Source organism: Rattus norvegicus, chromosome 18 (assembly GCF_021556685.1).
Source record: "Rattus norvegicus strain SHRSP/BbbUtx chromosome 18, alternate assembly SHRSP_T2T, whole genome shotgun sequence".
Taxonomy (NCBI): Eukaryota; Metazoa; Chordata; class Mammalia; order Rodentia; family Muridae; genus Rattus; species Rattus norvegicus.
Genome location: NC_141551.1, coordinates 44803830 through 44824856, shown reverse-complemented (window position 1 = coordinate 44824856; position 21027 = coordinate 44803830). Strand labels below are relative to the sequence as shown.

Below are 21027 nucleotides of genomic sequence, written 5' to 3'. Positions count from 1 at the left end.
GTTACAAAAAATAAGTAGCACACTTCTTTCTGGAACACAGTTGCTGTCTTTTATGACAAAGGGTGTATTTCTTTCTTTCCTGGGAGAAAAGCTATGGTGTATTTCTACTAGAAAACCTTGAGAAACTATTGGAAAACAGCAAATTATTGTATGCCTTCATTCCATAGACATCAGACTTCTAAGAATTAACAGAATTGATATAACATTGATTTTCAGTCTTCAGTTCATACCCATTCTTTATGCTAGAGCAGCTTCCAAGCACAGGAAGTAGCAGGAAGTGAGAGACTGTAGGAGTCCAGGAAGGAACACAGAACAGGCTCTTAAGTCAGTTTGGATTTGACTTTACCACCTATTGTCAGTATGGCTTCCTGGGGCAGATGGCATAATCTTTCTTTGTACTTGTTTTTCCCTTTAAACTTATGAGAGAACTTTCCTTAATATTTCTCCATTACTAAAAAAAAATTACCCTACTCTTGAGTGAGATATATTGTCAGTACAAGCACCTTTGTCTCTCTTGTGCCTCTCAGATTTGACTGTGGATCTATAGAAGTTTAGATTACAACCTGATGAGTTTATTAGTCTACTACAATATTCACAACAGGGCCTTCACCTTCTGGTTTATTTTTGTTTCAAGGTCTTCTTTTATGTGGGAAGTTTTACCTTACAGAATTTCAAAGAGAGAAGTGAAAAAAGCTTTTAGCTGCATGTAAATTTAAGGACCTTAGCTCTGTTCAGCATCCGTGATTGCTAAGAATGGCCACACACATGGAGACAAAAGGATTCACATTACACTCATTTACCCCAAGTAAACATTTTGAAACACATGTGTTTTATAAATAGGATTTTTCTTATGTACTCTCACCCAAGCTGGTAATTTTTCTTTATATAGAAGCACTATCATTTATTGAACATCAAGTAGAAGTTTCAACACTGTAATTGTTGGGGTCCAGTATGGCATCTTACTGTTTATTATGATAACTGTATTAGGTGGACCTTATTTACTTATCTTGAAGCACATAACTAGTATGCGATAGTATCATTAAGGTCGGCTACAGTAAATTAAAATGGTATAATTTTGTCTCTCCCCATGCTGCTTGTCTAGTGGGGAGTGCTCAGAGAACCTCTGCTCTACCTCAAAGTCATTTCACTGGCATAAAGACAAGGCACGAAAAATAGTAAATTCTGCTTCACTTGTAATGCTTCCACCCAAAGATGACATACAGCACTTGAGGTCATATTTCATTAAGTAAGTCATATTTCATTAATTATGTTGCTCTGATAAGTTACTCTGAACAAAAGCAACTTAGAGAGTTCAACTTAAAGATGGCAGTCATCACTGAGGGGATCAGGGCAGAACTCAAGTAGGGATCGAAGCAGAGGCCATGGAGGAGCGCCTCTTTGCTGGCTCTCACACTGTCAGTCGTAAACTTAACAAGCTTTCTTACACACTTCAGCATCCCCTGCCCAGACCGTGCTATCACCCGCAGTGGGCTGGCACCTCCAATAGCAATTAACAGTCAAGACAACCCAGCACAGGCAGTCTGACCTGGACAGTTCTTCAGTTGATGAATCTAGACTGTGTCAGGTTGACAATAAAATCTAAGTAGGACAGTGATCATGGCTAACTTCTAACGGGATAAAAAAATGTGAACTGATTTTTTACCAAGACAAAAGATGACTTTATTATTAGTGGCCACCACAGAGATGAAATGGGGATCTGGTTTAGTTCTTTCTAAATTTGATAGTCTTATCTTTGGATATCAAAGTTGGAGGTATTTGGCCATAAAGAGCATTGGCATCATCTGTCTATGAAAAGCCTAATGGACGTCAGAAGATGAAGAGACTTTTCAGTTGCTTCTATTTGTTTACAGTCTTGTTCATGTTTCCGACAGACCTGGCGTTTTATCATCCAGTCTGTACATGGGGTTGCCTATTAAGTAACATACATACATTTCTCTACTTCCTTTCCTGTCTTTCTTATGAAAGAAATAATGAAAACATACCTAATGGGTGTTTTGCAATAGTAAAGTGTGCACTAATGCTGTGTAGAGGTGTCTAAAATGTTTGCATGGTGGCTTGAATATGTTTAGTCCAGGGAGTGGCATTGTTGGGAGGTATTGCCTTGTTGGAGTAGGTGTGGCCTTATTGGAGGAAGTGTGTCGCTCTGGGCATGGGCTTTAAGACCCTCCCAGTAGCCTGGAAGCTAGTCTTCTCCTAGTGGCTAGAACTCTCAGCTCTTCCTGCACCATGCATGCCTGGTTGCTGCCATGTTTCAGACTTGATGATAACGCACTAAGAACCTCTGAACCTGCAAGCCAGCCCAAATTAAATGTTGTCCTTAGAATAGCTGCCTTGGTCATAGTTCACAGCAGTAAAACCAGGAGTAGAATATTGCTGTGATAGGCCTGACCATACTTTTGTTTGGAGGAATGAGGATTTTGTGACTTTGGAAGCAGTGGAATGCTTTAAGTGAGGCTTAGTGAGCCATCCACGTAGGAATAGGGAAGACATTGGTGTTGAGGGTGATTTGAATTGTGCGTACCTGGTCTAAGAGGTTTCAGTGGATAAGAACTTCAGTATGTGGTCACTGTTTTTGTAGTATTTTGGAGAAGAATGTGGCTGCTTTTTGATAATTGTCTGAAGAGTCTACCGAAGCTAGGGTAAAGAGATTTATCTTGATTGCATAGACAAAGGAAGTCTCAAAATAGCCCAGCACAGATTTTGTTTTCTGGTTTAGTCTCATGAAGAGCATTCTGATCAAGCATAGCAAGCCTAGATAGAAAGAATACAAAATATATAGTTTAAGTATCAAAGGGGCACCAGGACGTGAAATGGAGCCAAATCCTGTGTTTAAGGAGATAAACAGACCAAGGGGGTGGTGATTTCAAGGCAAGATCCCACCCAGCTAAGCTTATTGCTTAAGCTTGCAATTGAACAAGGAATAGTTGCGTCATGTTATGTGTATTTACCTGGTTATTGTTTTCATTTGGACTTTTAATCTGGAATAAACTATAACCTAGAAATGGATGGCACACTTGTGATCCAGATCTTGAGGCTGGAAGACAGGCTGTTGTTCCAGACCTTGAGGGATAGTGGCCATGAAAAAGCTCAGGCCCAGGTATGGTGCTGCACACCTTTAATCTCAGGAGACAAAGACAAGAAGATCCCTGAGTTCAAGGTCAGTCTGGGACCAGAGCAAGTTCTAGTTGAAGAAAAGCTTAAGTCCAGGTGTGATGATATGGCCTTTAAATCCAGCATACAGGAGAAAGAACCATGCAGATCTCTTAGTCCAAGGTCAGTCTACAGAACAAGTTTTAAGGCAGCCAGGCTTAGGAGTCAGAAAACAGAAAGCTGGTAATAGAATAAGGGGCACCATGCTCCAGCCCCAGCAAAGAGCAGAGCTCTGCAACTTCAGCCATGTGGCTCTGACTTTAGAGTCAAGAATTGAAGGGCTACAGTGACAATTGATGCTGGTTAGCTGGAGCTAAGAAATTAGTGGTGATAAAGAAGAGACCAGCATCACTGAGGTGAAATCTTCTGGGAAGTGTTTTCTGAGAGCACAAAGAAACTGTGTTTAAACCTCCTGCTGCAGTTGGACTTGGTAATGTGTAAGAGTCACCCAGGTGCTACTGGTTTGGAAGGCATGAAGGGGTCAATGAGAGCAACTGAGGCTGGGCAGTGTAAGAAGTCAGGGAAGGGCATTGATGAAGGTGCAGCCTCAGTTGCAGTTGATGGCCTAGAACTGAAGGATTCTTGCAAAGAAGTTGAGGCTTAGCACCATAATGGGAGCCTATAAGAGGCCATTGGTGAAGCCTAGTTGCAGAGAAAGACTCCAGCCTATTAGAGATGTCAGTATTATGGGATGATCACCAGGAACAGCAACAGCAATGGCGTAGAGTCAACCAGAGCCTAGAGTGCTACAGCATGGAGAGCTGGAGAAGTGACTGAAGCCCTTTTGAGAAGCCTAGAAGATCGTGTGTAGATTCCAGATATTGGAACAAGGAACTGTGAAGTTGAAAGTCAAAGTTGTCTTGATCCCAAAGTTGTTGGATATCCCAAGATGTTAGAGATGCCAGAACTCTGGGATACCTGCTGAGAAAAGCTGCTAAGTGGGAGTGGAACCAACCCCACTTAACGAAGGCTAGATCTGCCAACAGCAGTCAACAAGGACGAAAGGAGTTGGAGGTCTGAAGAACTCTTTGACACTGGCCATAAAGATGTGGAGTTTGGAATTTGCCTAGATGGTTTTCTGACTTACTTTGGTCCAGTATTTTTGACTTTATATGGGATTATAGTTAAGAGACTGCATTAATCTCAGAAGAGCCTTTGAATTTGGGACTTTTAACATTGTTGAGAGTGCTATAGACTAGGGGTACTTTTGAAGTTGGATTAAATAATGTATTTTGCATTTTGCTATAGATGAGTATGGTCCCCATAAACTCATGTGTTTGAACAAGCCTATCAGGGCCAGAGAATGGAATGTGTTGGTTGGAATATGCTTGGTCCAGGAAGGTGTGACCTTGTTGGAATAGGTGTCATGTTGTAGGTCATGTTGTTGTGTCACTGTGGGCGTGGGCTTTAAGACCCTCATCCTAGCTGCCTGGAAGCCAGTCTTCTCCTAGCAGCTTTCAGAAGCTAGTAGAAGTCTCAGCTCCTCCTGTACCATGCGTACCTGGGTGCTGCCATGCTCAGATAATGGACTAAACCTCTGAACCTGTAAGCCAGCTCCAGTTAAATGTTGTCCTTATAAGAGTTGCCTTGGTCATAGTGTGTATTTACAGCAGTAAAATACTAAGTAAAAAAACTAAGACAATTTGTCTATTTCTTTATTGGTCTGTATCAATAAGGGCTATGTGTGACACCATATAAAAACAGAGGCAGTGATTAAATCAAAAAATTTTTTAAACTTATTCTCTAAATACAACATGCTGAAGTGGGCAGTCTTAAGTTATGAATGGAGCTTGGAAAGGATGTTAAGAACCCAGATTTTCGGGGTTGGGGATTTAGCTCAGTGGTAGAGTGCTTGCTTAGCAAGCACAAGGCCCTGGGTTTGGTCCTCAGTTCCAGGAAAAAAAAAAAAAAACAGATTTTCAGGCTGGAGAGATGATTGAACGGTTAAGAGCATGGATATTCTCCCAGAGCACCCAGCTTTTATTTCCAGCACTTATACAACAGCTCATAACTGTCTGGACCTGATCCCAGGGGATCTAATGGCATCTTTCTGCCCTGTGGGTACATAGATACTCATGTAGACAAAACACCTACACACATAAATAAACACAAAGGCACATGCTTCTAGGACCATCATCCTTTGTGTTTAGTTTTAATCTTCATGATTATTGCTGACTGATCATGATAATTGTCCCACCTCTAACAATCATGTTTTTGACAGGAGAGGGCAGAAACGTATGCTGCCTAAATTTGTTGGCTTTCAGTGCTTCTGAAAGCCTCATTCCATGAGACTTTTATTTACCTGTCGCTACTCCTTGTTTTATTAGTAGATGGGCACAGTGCCTTCATGAATGCAATTTGGATTTTATTAATAAAGATAAAAATAATGGGTAGGAAGAAGCATTACAGAGACTGCCTTCGTTGTAAAGCAAAGCCCCTTCTACCATGTGTTTTGTATATGTGGGGGATATTGTTTCCACACAGATACTTTGAACATTTTCTATTAGTTTATCCCTTCTTAAAAATGATTCTTTAATGGTCTTTTCAACCAAAACCTGTGCTATTATTATTTAAATGGTTTTGACAAGGAGCCTTACATCCAAAGAATCTGATCCAAAAATGTATTTAAAATACTATACAATTTTGCTTTAACCTTTGATCATGACATGTATTGTATGGCAGCCTTCACTACCAGACTAACTTACATGTATATCCAATTCACACCCTAGTATTGTCCATGCCTGGCTCTGCAGGGATTTGATGTAAAATTATACAGTATGTCAAATGAGCTATACCCAGCTCTGGCACCCATTTCTCATCCATGGACCACTGTGAGGAAGACTTTACTGCCATCCTGGAATTGTCTGTATCAGTGAGATCTAGTAACTAGTGATTGAAAGTCAACCAGTTTGATGTGCCCATCTTCATATCTAAATGTCTCCTTTAATCATCTTGTTAACAGATTAAATTCTTGTAATGTCAAATTCTAATTTAATTTAAATAAATTAGATATAAAACTTAATTCAGACTCTATTGCCTATATTAAAAATCAGTATAAAGCCTTTTAGTACAATCTGATAATTTAGAAATTCAGTATGAAGTGTTAGAATAGCCATTTCTCTTCACAGTTAAAGAAAATAATTAAAAAGGGCACATAAGTGGCTGTTTTTGAAAGAAAGATGTAGATAGCATACAAGTTGCCAACAATACATTTTTAGTGTCTTTTTTTCTCAACAGACTCTGCTTCGCCCTCTTCAGGCTCTGTGTTCTTTCCAGCTTCAGCATGGTGCTCAGGTTCGCCTCAGCAAGGAGTATCTTCTCAAGAATGGATTATATCCCAAGCCTATGCCAAAGAACAAACGCAAACTCAGGAAGATGGAGCTGTTAATCAACAGTGTCAAAATTTAGCACACTTGTCCCTGCGTGCTGGTTTTCCTGTCATTGGCTGACAAGACTGTGTTCCATCTTCCCAGTTCTGACTTTTACTCTGAAGAAGGAGGAACGCTGGCCCACCCTAGTGCTGAAGGACGAGGTCTGCTCCACAGCATCTAATGGTTCACCCCACTGACCGAGAAGCGGTTTCACGCTGTCTCTGTTTTTGTTTTATTTTTCTTTTTGATTTTTCAAGACAAGGTTTCTCTGTGTAGCCTGTAGACCAGGCTTGCCTCAAACTCAGAGATCTGGCTGCTTCTGCCTCCCAAGTTCTGGGATAAACAGCATGTGCCACCTTTGTCCAGATACTGGATCCGCTTTTAAACATGTGCTTCCAATACATTTTTTAAAAGGTCTATTCAAAAAAGGGTTACTTGTTAGTCTAGACTAAGGACCTGTTGTTCGTAAAATGAAGAAAATTTTGTCTGGGAACATGTTCCCGTCAGTGTTTATACATAGGTGGGTGTAGGTTAGTGATGGGGTATAGCCATGACACTAATGCTTCAGCCCAGTGAATGAAATTCAGAGTGTGACGTAGTGACACAGAGGGCTGTGTGTGTTATTCAGGAGGAGAAAAGAACAGGAAAACTTTACCCTTCAGGGTTCTCCTGGACTCAGCGAATCCACGCAGTGGGACTTACATCTTCTCTTAGTGGCTGAATTCCTGAGGACTCCATCTAATTTTGAAATAGCCTGTATTCTCAATGGGAGATGCTGTGCATAACTTCAGGTTTTCAGTGTCCATTGAACAAGTTAACTGGTGGTAAGAAGTTTTTGATGAAGTTTCTACATGAAAATGACTGAAGTAAATTATAATACAGCTATCATTTCTATTAGCTCTATTTACATTTTTTAAAGAGAAAAAACTTTCAATGTGAAAGATCGATTCCCTCACCTTATTAGAATATTTACTAATATTTTGTAAAGAATAAGAGAATTTATATATTTATACAAAATTTACAGTTAAGCATACACTTTGGCAAGATCAAGACGTTTCATTTTGACTGTTATTCACGATTATTCAAGTTTCCTGAATCCAGTGTGAGAGTGGAAGGGAAAACCAAGCATGCATTTTTGTGGTGATTTTGATAAATACTTCTCTGTGTGGCATGAACACACCAGTTTCTGATTATTTTTATGCCCATTTGTTTACTATTGGCTCAGATCAGCTTGGCTGGTCCCAATTAGAATGCTAACAAATATGTAGCAAATTATGGAAAAATATTAAAATTTAGGTTTGTCTTCAATTGCTGACTTATATTTGCATTTAAAAATAAGTTGGTCTTTTATAACCTAAATGTCTAGTAGCAATTGATTATTTGTGTAATAATGAAAAAATAGTATAATGTATAATGGCTTCTTAAGGAATGAGATAAAACTATCATAATTTTTTATGTTGGAAATAAACTTTATAAACTCCTTTGAGTTTTGGGATTGCTCTTTAAGAACAATCTGACAAATGATACTATTTATAGTTCCACACATTAATTTGTATTTACAATTTAGAATCATGTTTATATTTTAAACATACTGAATACTTAAATGCTTAAAGTTCATTACTTGGCTACATACTTTCTTCAAGAAGATATATCTAGATATAAGAGGGATGGCAGATTGGAGATACTTGGCACTTTGCTGCATCTGTGAATCCAAAGAGCTTCAGGAAATGGCTACAGGGAATGGTGAGTGATATGTAAAGTCAGGAGTTCAGCAGCACACAGAGATGAGGCAAATCCAGAAACACAGAAGTTTAGATTTGTAGAAGAAATTGGACCCTAAGGTAGTATGCCACTGAAGCTTTAAATAAAGAAAAAGAGAAGAAAGGAGTGTTTTACTGAGCTCCACAGGCACTTAAATGGCATTTTTCAAAACTTCAGTTTAAGGTGGATATCTGAAATGTGCAGCCTACATGTGCAGAGCAAGCAGATAGGGCAGAGGAGCCCAGCTCCTCCTCAGAGTGCATACCAGTGCTGTGGGATCATGTTAGAAGTCTTATGGTCAAGAAAAGAAGAAACCTGCATTCTTTTATCCTCAAGCCCCAAAGGCCTCCTGGCTAAGTGAGTAACCACTCTGATAAGCAGTGTAACACAGGCAGCTGGCTGTGACTTGGACATAGGTCAATGAACCATTAGTACAGTACCATTTGCAGGCCATGTTTTGAGGAAAGTGGAAGATTATTACGTTAGGAAAGGCAGCCTGACTTTGAGAAAAGGGAGATTACTTATGTGTGGATATGAGCAGGGTATGAGGGAGTCTGGTATGGCTAGGGATTGCAGGATACTGTCACTGCAGGCACATAGCTTGCTTTCTAAATTCTTGATTTTTTGATAAAGTAATTTAAACTTAGTGGGAATCAAGAGACCGATCACTAGGGTTAGAGAGAGAAAACAGTAGAGCAGGTAAGCCGGAGATCTTGATAGCTGATGGAGAAGGGGATGGTAAGGAAAGGAGGACAGAAAGTTATATTTCTATACACTGACCAGGATGAAGTCAACTTCATCCCAGAAATGTACTGGTAACTCATACGTAAACCAGTAGGTATAATTCACTACATACATAGACTCAAGGACAGGAACCACATAATCATTACTTGAAGAAAAAGCCTTTAACAGTACCTCCAAATCTCATTATAGCACATATCCTGGAGAATCTTGGGATACAGGGGTCAATGAAGGCTACCTGCTAGACAACACAGGATAGCAAACCCAGTGCCAGGAATGGGTAAGTACCTTTGGAATGGTCGGCCTGTGAGGTCTCGGAGATCTCCAAACATTAAATGCTGTTGCCAGTGCTCTCAGTTACACGCCAGAATTCAATGAGACCTTATTGCTGAAGACAGTACACACTTACATCAGAAAATGGAGAGACCAAGCTGGTACTGACTTGGAAGCTTCATCCCTCCTGGCTAGCTTTTCTAGTGCCGGAAGATGCTATACAGACTGCTGGAGGAGAAAGAAAAGTTCAAGTTCCTCAGTTCCCTCCATGTGTGAGCTGTGAGCAATAGTAACACTGGCCTGACAAGACATGCCTGCTGGCGGAATAGTGGCTTGAACATCAGTGGAATAGCTAACGTTCCGATTGGAGTTAAAACCCATTCCATAAGACGGAACTCATACCCGTCGCCATTTTGGAAGTCAAGAGTCTGTGGCTAGAAAAGCCCTAGGGTAGAACCTACTTCTCTTATTCTACTAGAAACTTACCATTATACCCATAGGTTAGTGTAGCTCTTAAATGTTATCAGAAAAATTACTTTTCCCAGTAGATCATGATTAACACACAGAACCACAACTGATCAAGGTGTAGAGAATACAAGACTGCAGAATGGTTACCCCTAAATGACACATCTGTACCACCTACCCTCCTTCCAAGACTCAGAGTTCAATACAGAAGAGGGGGCAGAAAAATTGTAAGAGCCAGAGATAGTGGATGGCAATGTTTTTCAGATATAGTGTGGTTTTTGAACATGGAAACTTGCAGTATACATAAGGCTTGTGAAAGCTGAAGCCAGACCAAATCCCAGCATGGAGAGGAGAGATAGGCATGAAGTCTCACCCCTAACTGAAGAGCCCTTAGTAGTCGGCAGCTTCTAGGAGATGTAAATTGTCTCTGGCCCCTGGCAGGTCGATCATACTCACAACCATGCATTCAAGAGTATATGGGCAGCATACGTTGGACTCAGTGGATTGTTTTTAATTACAAAGTGTTAAGTGAGTTGGGAGAGTTGAGGGAGGGAAGTTAATATAATGAAAATGCATGGTATAAAACTATTAACTGATAAAAAAAGGAAAAGAGAACAGATGAGCATGCAGCGACATACCTGTAATCCCAGCACTGGGGAGGGGAGCTGGAGTGAAGGTGATCCTTGTGGAGTGTTGGCCAGATAGTCTAGCAGAGTGGAGACTCTTCTAACAAACAAACACATGGAACATATGAGACCCAGCGATGACTTCTGACCGTCACATGTGCATCTGCACCCCAGCCCCCAGATCCCAGATTACTCCTGTAGTGTGCCTGGGCCTTGGGCGTGAAAAGCATTCTACCTTTTCAGGCCAACTAAGGAGAACATATTTAACCTTAACATTATTCAGGTTAGCATAGGGATTCCTGTGTATCACCTAGAATTCAACATCCGTATTACGCTTCTTCTTTCCCTGACTCTAAAATTCTTTTAATCCCTTATTCTGCAGTGTTTTCTGAGCCTTGGAGGGGCTGTTATAGATGCCCAAACCTTAAACTGTCACTTACTGTCAGCACGTTGATCAGTTAAGAGTCTCTGCATCACTGCCACCTACTTATAAAGGAAGGTCCTCTGACCAAGTTGACATCAGCACTAGTCTGTGGGCACAGGAAGTTCACATAATGAAAGCGTGTCCACCTAGGAAAACAGCAGCTATAGCTTCCCACCAAGGGCCTATGACCGCTCCAGCAACACGTCTTTGACTGGTCCTCTCTCCTGCAGGGTAAGCTTTAATCCCAGTCAGGAAGTGGCTTGTTGCTCCCATTATACATTTGTCACTGTTGCCTTTATGAGAACATCTTGTCTGGCTGCTGAGTACCACACTGCACAACACCAGACCTAAGGCAGTTCTCCCCCTGCAGTAGGCCAGGTACCTTCTGGCACTCTGAGGGTTGGGTGACAGGAGGAAGCTTCTAGCCTACTTCCAACTTGATTTCTCTGTGTCCTGCAGCCAGGACAGTCAGTAACTTGAGAAATTGGATCTTACCATCCAGTTCTGCTGGGTACCAACAGCAGTAACAATCATTGTTTCTGTTTGGGGTGAGAGGAGGACCTTAGAGGATTCCCTGCCCAGCAGCTCATAGGAGGCAGCCCACTCCTGGTAGTGGTATTTTCATTAACATACAGTGGCTTCTGGATGCAGCTTTTATCCCCTCCCACAAGGGACCTCTGGGTTTTGGTTTGTTAGTTCGGTTATTGGTTTAGTTTTTAATTAGCTTCCCTATTACATGGTTTCCTTATTGCTTTAAACTAATATATCATTAGTTTCGGTTGATCTTATTCCAGTCCCCTCCCCTCCCCCATCCTCTGTTCCAACCTTCTTTCTCCAACTTTTTCCCCTTGAATTTGAATATCTAGTTTGTTTTAAAACAGTTGCTATAGTGCTCTCTGCATTTTCTCCTCTAATCTGTATTGGAGATTGAGATCCCAAGAGAAGACAGCCTACTAACAAAACACCTGTATAAAAGTACATGTATTTATAAGTTAGAAACATAAGGACTACATGGCCTTCCCTAAAGTTTATGACTTTTAAATAACCAGTCCAACAATAACAAAATTATTCAAGTGTTAGACAAAGAATTAAAAATTAGGGGTTGGGGATTTAGCTCAGTGGTAGAGCGCTTGCCTAGTGAGCGCAAGGCCCTGGGTTCTGTCCCCAGCTCCGGGAAAAAAAAAAAAAAGAAAAAAAAAAGAATTAAAAATTAAAAAAAAGAGCAGTGTTTAAAAGAGAAAGTTAATGCAAAATATGGATGAGAAATCCAACAGAGACAGATATTCTAAAAAATAAATTGAAATAAGTCAATAAAAAGAGCAGCAACAATAATAACCAAACAGAATACTCAAGAATGAAAAGGCCCACACAGGTCAACTAAACCTTTCAGCAGAAGGCCAATGAGATGGCTTAGCAGGCAAAGGTACTTGTCACTTGAGTTCTAGTCCTAGAACCCACATGCAGATGGGAGGGAGAGCTGATACCCACAAATTGTCCTCTGAACTTCACACCTATATTCTGGCACACACTTGCAGGCATCCCCAAGTCTCCTCCCAATAAATGTAAAAGAACCCTAAAAATTTCAGTGGCAAATATTACCAATATATTAGACCAAGCAAAGATTGATGACCAAAGGGAGTCATTTAACAATAAAGAACAGCAAAAGCCATGAATACAACTTTCAGGAATTCATGAGGACACGAGAAAGACCCAAGAATCGTTAGGTAAAATGGGCTAAAATATAAACAGAAAGCATATAAGACCTATTTTATGAAATTGTAGAAGACAATTCCTGAAGTAATAGGAAAATGTGGGAATTTAAATAAAAAGGTATTTAGAACTGAAATAGAAATGACATAAATGAACTCCAGGTTACAGAGTTAAAAATGCTGTAGGTGCTAGAAAGAGCCCTGCAAACCTCAAAAGAGAAGGCCTGTTTCCAAAGTTACAAGTTATATTAGACCTCTCAGCAGAGACCCCAAAGTAGGACACATAAGACATTCAAATAATATCCAATAAAGGTGTCCTTTAAGGACATGCACGATATGTTCTCACTAAGTGGATATTAGCAAAAAAAAAAAAAAAATAGTACAGAATACCCAAGGTACAGTCCACAGAACTCAAAAGGTCAACAAGCTGAAGGGCCCAAGTGAGGATGCCTCAGTTCTACTTTCGAGGGAGAAAAAAGCAACCACAAGTGGGGAGGGAGGGAGGTACAGGGGAGGAAAGGGGATGGGGTTGGGGAGAGGGGAACATGATCTGGTATTGGGTGGGAAGCCCTGAGGGCCAGCAGAAAGAATGGAAACAGGCAACCTTGTGAGGAAGGAGGTTGGGAGGACCCTCCAGAATGTACCAGAGACCCGGGAAGTGAGAAACTCTCAGGACTCAAACGGGTGTGGGGTGGGGGGAGTTCGATGAAATGCCCTACAGTGGGGAGAGGGAACTTGTTGAATGAACCTCCAGCAGAAAGACAGGGCATCAAGTGAGGGACGGGGTTGCTATCCCACAGTCAAAGCTCTGACTCAGAATTATTCCTGTTTGGAAGAAATGAAGGGATGGAAATGGAGAAGAGCCTGAGGAAAAGAAGGTTCAGTGACAGGTCCAAAGTGAGATCCAGCTCAAGGGGAGGCCCCAAGACTTGACATCATTACTAAGGCTATGGGGTCTCACAAAAAGGGACCTACCATACTGTCCTTCAAGAGATCCAACAAGCAGCTGAAAGAGTCAGATGCAGATATGTGCACCCAACCAATGAACAGAAGCTGCTGACTACTGTGCTTGAATTAGAGAAAAACTGGAGGAAGCTAAGGAGGAAGGCATACCTGTAGGAGGACCAGCAGTCTCAATTAACCTGGACTCCGAGATCTCTCAGACACTGGATCACCAACCAGGCAGCATCCACCAGCTGAGATGAGTCCCTCAACACACATACAACGGAGGACTCCTGGGTCTGGGTTCAGTCAGAGAAGATGCACCTAACCCTCAAGAGACTGGAGGCCCCAGGAAGTTTAGAGGTCTGGTGAGGTGGAGGGTGAGGAAATCCTGGTGGAGACGGGAGTGGTGGGCGGTGAGGGGAAGGTATGGGATGTGGGACAGTTGGAGGGTGGACTGGGAGGGGAATAAAAGCTGGAGTGTAAATGTAAATAAAAAATAAAAAATCTCCTTTTAAAATTAATGGAGAAATAAAGAATTCCCAAGATAATCACAAACTAATAATATAATTATGAACATAAATATTGAAGAAAATCTTGGAAGTAGTCCTACATCTAGAGGAGGAAGAGTCACAGACATTATTTCAAGAAGAAAATGTCATGACAGTTGAGTAGATGAGTTTTAGAACAGAAACAAACACATTCAGCCCAGTGAGCCAGAAAGCTAAAAGTATACAAGAAGAAAGGAACACAGTATTTGCATGAAGCAGAAAAGGTTTACACGTGTCAACTTACCTTCCTCAATAATGGTAACTGTAAATGGCCTTCGGTGTCCAACCCAAAGATGCAGATAGGTTTATGAAAATAATATCCAGCTGGTTGTTTTCAAGCAGAGGGTGGAGAAGAGGGGTTGGGGTGATAGCAACCAAAACTAATGATGTGCTATTTTTTAAAGTCAAAAGGAAACCAGGTAGTAGGTAAGCTAACTAAAACTCACAGTAGAGAGGGAGCTCTCTGAGGTATCATGCTTTCATAGGTAAACTTAGGTTATGCCACCTCCTAGGCACTGTGGTCACATGACTGTTCTTTGTACCCTTTTACTACCCAAGTTGAGTCTTAATGTGAGCTCTTCACATGCCACTGTCCAGCCCTCCCCATCACCACTACTGCTTTTCTCCTTCAAGCTATGTCAAGTGATTTCCAGGCTTCCTGGAATTCCTTATTATCAAGTGCCCAGAATAGTTCAGTCCATAATAATTGGTTTCTGTTAGTGACTTCTTAGTAAGTGTGTCGTAGTTTTTCTCTTACCCAGCTAGCTCCCAAATAATTCAGACTGGACTAATATATTTATTTATCAAGATGTAAGGCCACTATAACTGGGTAGTTATTACTGTTTTAATTTTCTATGCTAATCCCAGCCAAAATCCCCAAGATACTTGGAATTTTATGGTTTTCTATGCTAAAGGTACTTTTTAATGCTCTCTCCCCAACCTCTCTCTGTGCCTGAATTCCCTATTACCTCTCTCTCCTGCCCCTCCCCTGGTTGGCAGGAAGTCCAATTCTAATCTTTCCCCTGCTGAGTCATTGGCTCTTAAGCTCTCTTTATGGACAGACACATCAGAGAATAATTGGGGAGCTGTTGTTTATGCATGATTGAGATAGGATATTCTTTGAATTAGGACTGCAACTAGATATAGGGTCACAGAAATCAGCATTTAAATAATTTACACAGTGCCTAATAACATTGTACCAACAGTATCCTAAGATGATACTGTTGTGCCAGGGAAATGTTAGTGACCCCCCCAAAAACAGACAGGAGCCACTCTGATGCAACTCAAAGCATGGTTGTTCTATTCAAGCTAGCTGCCCCCCCGCAGTCCCCCAATGCACCATCATCACACAGGATGGTTTTGGTGGTGGGGGAGCCTCTGTTAGGCTTTATAGTAAACAGCAACTGGGCAGGGTGTGGGGGAGTAAGTGTGCAAACATTGAATTGGAAAGCTATTGTGGCCTTTAACATAATAGGCTGGTGCTGGGAGTCATATCATGAACTTAATTTTTGTTTTCCTCTGCATTGGTGGTCATTAGGCAGTGGGCGTGCTTGTAACCTGAGAGTGTAGATTTGTTGGGGGAATAACCTGGAGACATTAGTATTGTTAAGTGTGTAACCTGGAAACGCTGGTCTTGTTGGGGATTATCTTAGAGACTGGAACTAGGCTCAGTTTTTGTTGTGAGGGCAACTTGGAAACTAATGCTAGGTACCAGCCTGTTAGTTTACCTGAGTTCAAACTTAGGCTAGGTTCTCTAAAATGGAGTCTGAACTTAAATGATTTGGCATCTCAATACCCAATCATAGCCCTCTGAACTATGGGAAATAAAAAAAAGAATCATCTCTTCACTGCTGACCCATCAAACAGAAGGAGTCACTGAGTCTCGTTCCCTGTGAGAACCACAGACTTGTTCTGTGTGCATACTGGCAGTGTTTACTCTTGTTTGGAGGTGGAGGTGAGGGACTGGTGAAGTCAGGGACTTCCTAACCCCTTTGACTGTTTCCTTCTTGAGCTTAATGAGCTAAAACCTGTTTCGCCTCTCTGTAAACATCCTGTGTCTTAACATCTTTCCCTCCCAAGATGAAAGATATTAACCTTAGAGGACACAATGGAGTAGGAGAGATAAGTCACTGGTTAAGAGGACTGGCTGCTCTTCCAGAGGATCCAGGTTCTGTTCCCCTTATCCATATGGTAACCCTCAGCTATTTTTAACTCCAGTCTCAAAGGAGCTAATGTTCTCTCTGGTCACTGTGGGCATTGTTTATTGCCTATGTGTGCTGTGTGTACACATGCATGAGCACGCGTGCGTGCGCACACACACACACACACACACACACACACACACACATACACACACACACAGGAAAACACCTAAATATACAAAATAATAATGTTAGTCTTGGAGAAAATCACATCGCATCTTCAAGGTATAAACACCAGAACTCATGGTGTAATTCTCTCTGAAGATGCCCTCTTGATATCCCCAGTATTGTGCTTCACTGGTTTCCTAGGTCAGTGCTTCTCAACTTGTGGGTTGCAACTCTTCCAAAGTTGAACAACCCTTTCACAGGGGTTGCCTAAGACCATTGGGAACATATATTCACACTATGACAGATAACAGTAGCAAAATTACAGTTATGAAGTAGCAATGAAAATAACTTTTTTGGCTGGGGGTCACCACAACATGAGGAACTGTATTAAAGAGTTGTAGCATCAGGAAGATTGAAAACTATGTCCTAAGTGATTTTTAATCCAGTCAATTTGACAACCGAGATTAGAATCACACGCAACTACTTTGTGTAATAATATAAGTGATCTAATCAAAGGACAAAACCTGTCAGATTGGGTTAAAAACTGAGTTTCAGCTGTGTACAGTTTTGAGCAGGTGCTAGAAATACAGAAAAAGAACTTGAAAGTAAAAGAAAATGTAAAGCTACTAAATAAACTGAAAGAAAATTGGTGTATCGGTGCTAATCTCACACAAAATAGACTTGAAAGATTATCAAACCTAATAACAGGATCATTTCATTGAGGAAGGTTTCTAAACAGGTTAAATAAAATTTGCTATAACCAAGGGAAAAATATAATTGTAACTTATTGGTGGGATTTTGTCTCTACATCCCTCCTTTGGTACTTGGTAAAACAATTAGTAAGGCTGTAGTTGTTCTGAATACCACAGTTCACCACTCTGACATAATTAACTTTGTGGTGCATTATCCTGCAAAACTCGTAGTATGCAGGTATTGCAGTTCACACAGAAGAGTAAGGTACCAACTTTAATAGGATTCCTGATAAACAATAAAGGATTGAAAGCCTATAGAATATGTTCCTGAATATATTAGAATTTAATTAGAAATCATTATTCACATGCAGTATACTTCAAGTAATTTCAGGGTCAGTAAAATCACAAGAAAAATTAGTATTTTCATGTAAGCCATAATGAAAATTTATGAGATTTGATTAATGCAAGCCTTAAAGAGAAGTTTGCAGCTTTAAATTTTCATATTAGGGAAAGTATTAAAGAAATGATGTGATTTTTGATGATGATTGTAGTAATATTGGGGTGAGACCCATTCACACATGCTTGGCATTATAGCTCCATCCTTGTGGGCAGGGTGGGTATCATCATAGAAAGGCCACCTCACCTCCTATGCCCTTCATCTTCCACTGATGCACAAAGAAGGCTCTTGCTAGATACCACTCCACTGATGGTGGGTTTTCTAGTCTGGAACGTCAAGAGGGCATGTTCTGCACCTTGACCTTGTGTTAGGTTCTAGTCACAGAATCAGATGACTACTAGTGTTATGGAAACCCCATATAATATAATATAGTATAATAGCTGAACCTTACAGAATTAGGAATGGAATTGAAAACATGAAGGCTCAAAAGTGGGAGTACACTTAGGCTATCTGAAGTCCTGGCCAGCCACAGGTAAGAACAACCTTGAAATGTGTTGGGAGCAATGCCCTTGAAACCCTCCATTATTGATGTTATTATTATGGTTAGAATTAAATATGACTGGGTTCATGGAAAATCCCAAGCCAGCTATAGAAGACTAATACAAATCTGGTGGTCAGGATGAATAATGATATGGTAAAGTTCTGACTTTGCTGAGAAATACATCTGATGTCAAAATACCCAATGTGATGACCTGTAACCTTTCTGAAAAACCAACATCCTGTTGACATCAGCTGACCACATGAATACTGTGTCGTAGGCCTGTGTAAATGTTTCCCACTTGCCCCCTCTCTCTGTTACCCCTGTTAGGGTATAAATTCAGCCTTGGGAAAAAATAAAATTGTTGCCTTGATCAGACTCTTGTCTTGGCATCCTTCTTTGTGTTTCTTGTCCCCCATTCTCTTCCAGGTACCCTCAGCACCGTCGTTCACAAATGGCGCCCAGCATGCAGCTGTTTGGAGGTCTCCTGGAGGAGAACGTTATCCCCCATAAATAGACAGGCCTGTCTTCCTTCTTCGTCAGAGCCTTTGCTCCTCCTTAGAGCATTTGCTCCCCTGCTTCTGGCAACCATGGACTGCCCGACCTTGGTTCAGAGGCTTGTTGTGTTTCTCCCTGGACAACGCAGATCTCAGTGGTGAGTGATGGGACAAGCATTCTACAGTCACCTTTTGTGACAGGACTCAGGGTTAAGAAAAAAGATTTAAAGAAATTCTTATACTTTGTAGGAAATATTTGTCCATAGTTCCTCCAGGAGGGAACAATTGATACAAAAGATAGTGCAGATTGTTTTATGGGCCAGCTAACCCTGTTGCTGAAGTCTGCCCTCTGTAATGAATAAAAGTTGTGTGCTTTTTGGGTTCAAGTTTGCCTCTCCCTGCGTGGATGAGGAGCCCCACATATGTGGATTAAAAACCTTATACCCTCTTGCTATTGCAGCAGTCACTTTGTCAATCTGTGCTCTGTGGGTTGCTCTCCTAAGGTAAGGCCACTATGTGGTCTTACAGCATTTTGGTGCATGGCTGGGAATTGCGCTCCCCCCCAGACCACAAGTGGCCAAGAGATCGGAGGTGAGCTCGAGCAAATCTGTGTTTTGTGTTCTCTGTTACTTTCTGTTTTGTCTCTGTGTCTTGTTGTCTCATCTTTGTTTCATGTTGTCTTGTGTTGTCCATGTCTGCTGTTTGAAGGGTTCGAGTCCTTTCAGGGGCGGGGGTTCGAGTCCCCCCTGGAGAGGGGTTAGAGTCCCCTCGGTGACTGCTGTGGGTCCCGTGAGGGGGTTACGACTGTGACAGGTAGATGTGCTAGTTGTCACAGGCCACAGGCCCTAAAGCATGTTCTAGGAGGAGAATGGAAGCTAGAGGAATCCCATTGGGAGGTGGGATCAGATGGTCAGCCTCATCCTAAGGAAGCAGCTAAGGTTAAGCTGCAGTTTGGGCCAGGTACTGAAGGTATCAGGCATCTGTGGAAATCGCTTATAGGACGCCTTGTCTTGGTCTTATTTGTCTAGTTTGTTTTCTGTGGTATTGTTGTGTCTTTTTGGCGTTTGTTTCGTTTTTGGACTTGGACTGACGACTGTGTTTGAAATCATGGAACTGTCTGTTTTTTTGTCAAAGAGTTTTACTTGGTCCTCTTGGTACTTAACTTGGAAATAATTTGCTTGAGAGAAATTGTTTTCTGCCAGGGAGTTTTGTCTTTGTCTCTTGAGCTGCCTCCTCCCCAAGGAGAGATGCCTCTCCCTTTGCTTCCCTTGTCCAGTCTAGCTGCTGTTAACAGTTAATCACACATGTGTATGAAGGACTCCAGGTTAGCGAGTGACCCTGTCTGAAGCAGGCATTCGCAAGAACCTGAAAGCTTTGCCTTGGATCCTGAAGAAAGGATCTCCCTGTTGCTTAGACATTCACAGCTTCTAAGGAAGGGACAGCACAGAGTAGGGAAGTGTGGGGCTAAGGGTGGCAGGTGTGTGGGCTGCTAGCAAGCAAGCTACAGGCTGCGCGTGGGCAGTGGCACAGTTCAGGCTGAGTGGGCATGAGAGTCTCAAGGCAAAGGGACCGCCAGTCGGGGCTGACGCTTTGACAGCAAAAAGACTTAGTGGTTGTTTTAAAGACTATTGTGAGACTTTTGGCCCTGAAAAAATTTCCAGTTGCTGCCTTCAGTGACCAGACCTTCAACACTTGCTCACAGAAGGAGAGCGTTCATTAAGAGAAGTTCTTTGAGGGAGCCTGCCTTATCTGCTGGACCTATTCCAAAAGAGGAGTTATCTCCAGCATTAAGTCACCTTCCCCGTTAGTCATCATTGACATACAAAGTCTGTATGACATACAGAGTCATGCCTGTGATACTATCCCTGCAGCAGTCAGTTCCTGCCGCTGTGGTCAAAATGTCCTAGGTTGGGGGACAGGGGAGCCCCTAAAGTAGTTTCAGAAAGAGTCTGCAGCAGACTACGAGGAACTTTGTTTTGCCAGACAGAACAGGCTTTACTCTAGGATGATGAGAGGAGGAAGTCTGGGCACTGGCTCTTCAGCTACTCCAACTGGAGACCGTGGCCAAGGTCAGGATCAATGTTTTCTTTTCCATGGACCTTAACCCAGTGAGACAGCTTGGTGAAGGACTGCTACTGCAGTTCTGGGAGGGCTGTAGTTCTATTAAAGATCAGTACTCCAGTGTTAGCAATCTCTTTATTGGATGTAAGAGGCAAGAAGCCCAACTCAATTGTGACCCCTACCTCAGGAATGACAGTGGAAAGAGTCCTTATAGCCCCTGGCAAGCCAGTTATCCCTGATTATAGCTTACTTTCTGATACCTGAGGCTTCAATCAGATCACACTCCACTGGGCGAGCCTCCTTCGATACTCAGATGCTATTTTCTCCTGGTCTTTTGGCTCAAGATTGCCAGGAGTGTCTAACAGCCTGGAAGAAACTTCCCCCCTAAAGCAGACAAGCCACACAATTCTTTTGTCAGCCGCTTGGCATCTAGCACCCAGATCCTAACCATCTCTCCATCCTTTTGTTATTAGTTCTTACTGGAAGCCTAGTGTCCTTT

The 21027-nt window shown here is 41.8% G+C and overlaps 1 protein-coding gene across 4 annotated transcripts in view; it reads left to right on the top strand.

Moving 5' to 3' along the window:
• Dtwd2 (DTW motif tRNA-uridine aminocarboxypropyltransferase 2) overlaps window positions 1-8023 on the top strand; it is a 99159-nt gene extending 91136 nt beyond the window's left edge. For 3 of the 4 annotated variants that reach the window (XR_015642389.1, XM_087593100.1, XM_087593098.1), the window contains one exon: window positions 6409-8023. Coding sequence is in view for 3 of the 4 variants with exons in the window: in XM_087593098.1 (XP_087449224.1) it covers window positions 6409-6579 (171 nt within the window). In the remaining variant the exon portion in view is untranslated. 4 annotated transcript variants of the gene reach the window in all.
• The last annotated feature ends 13004 nt before the right edge of the window (window positions 8024-21027 follow it).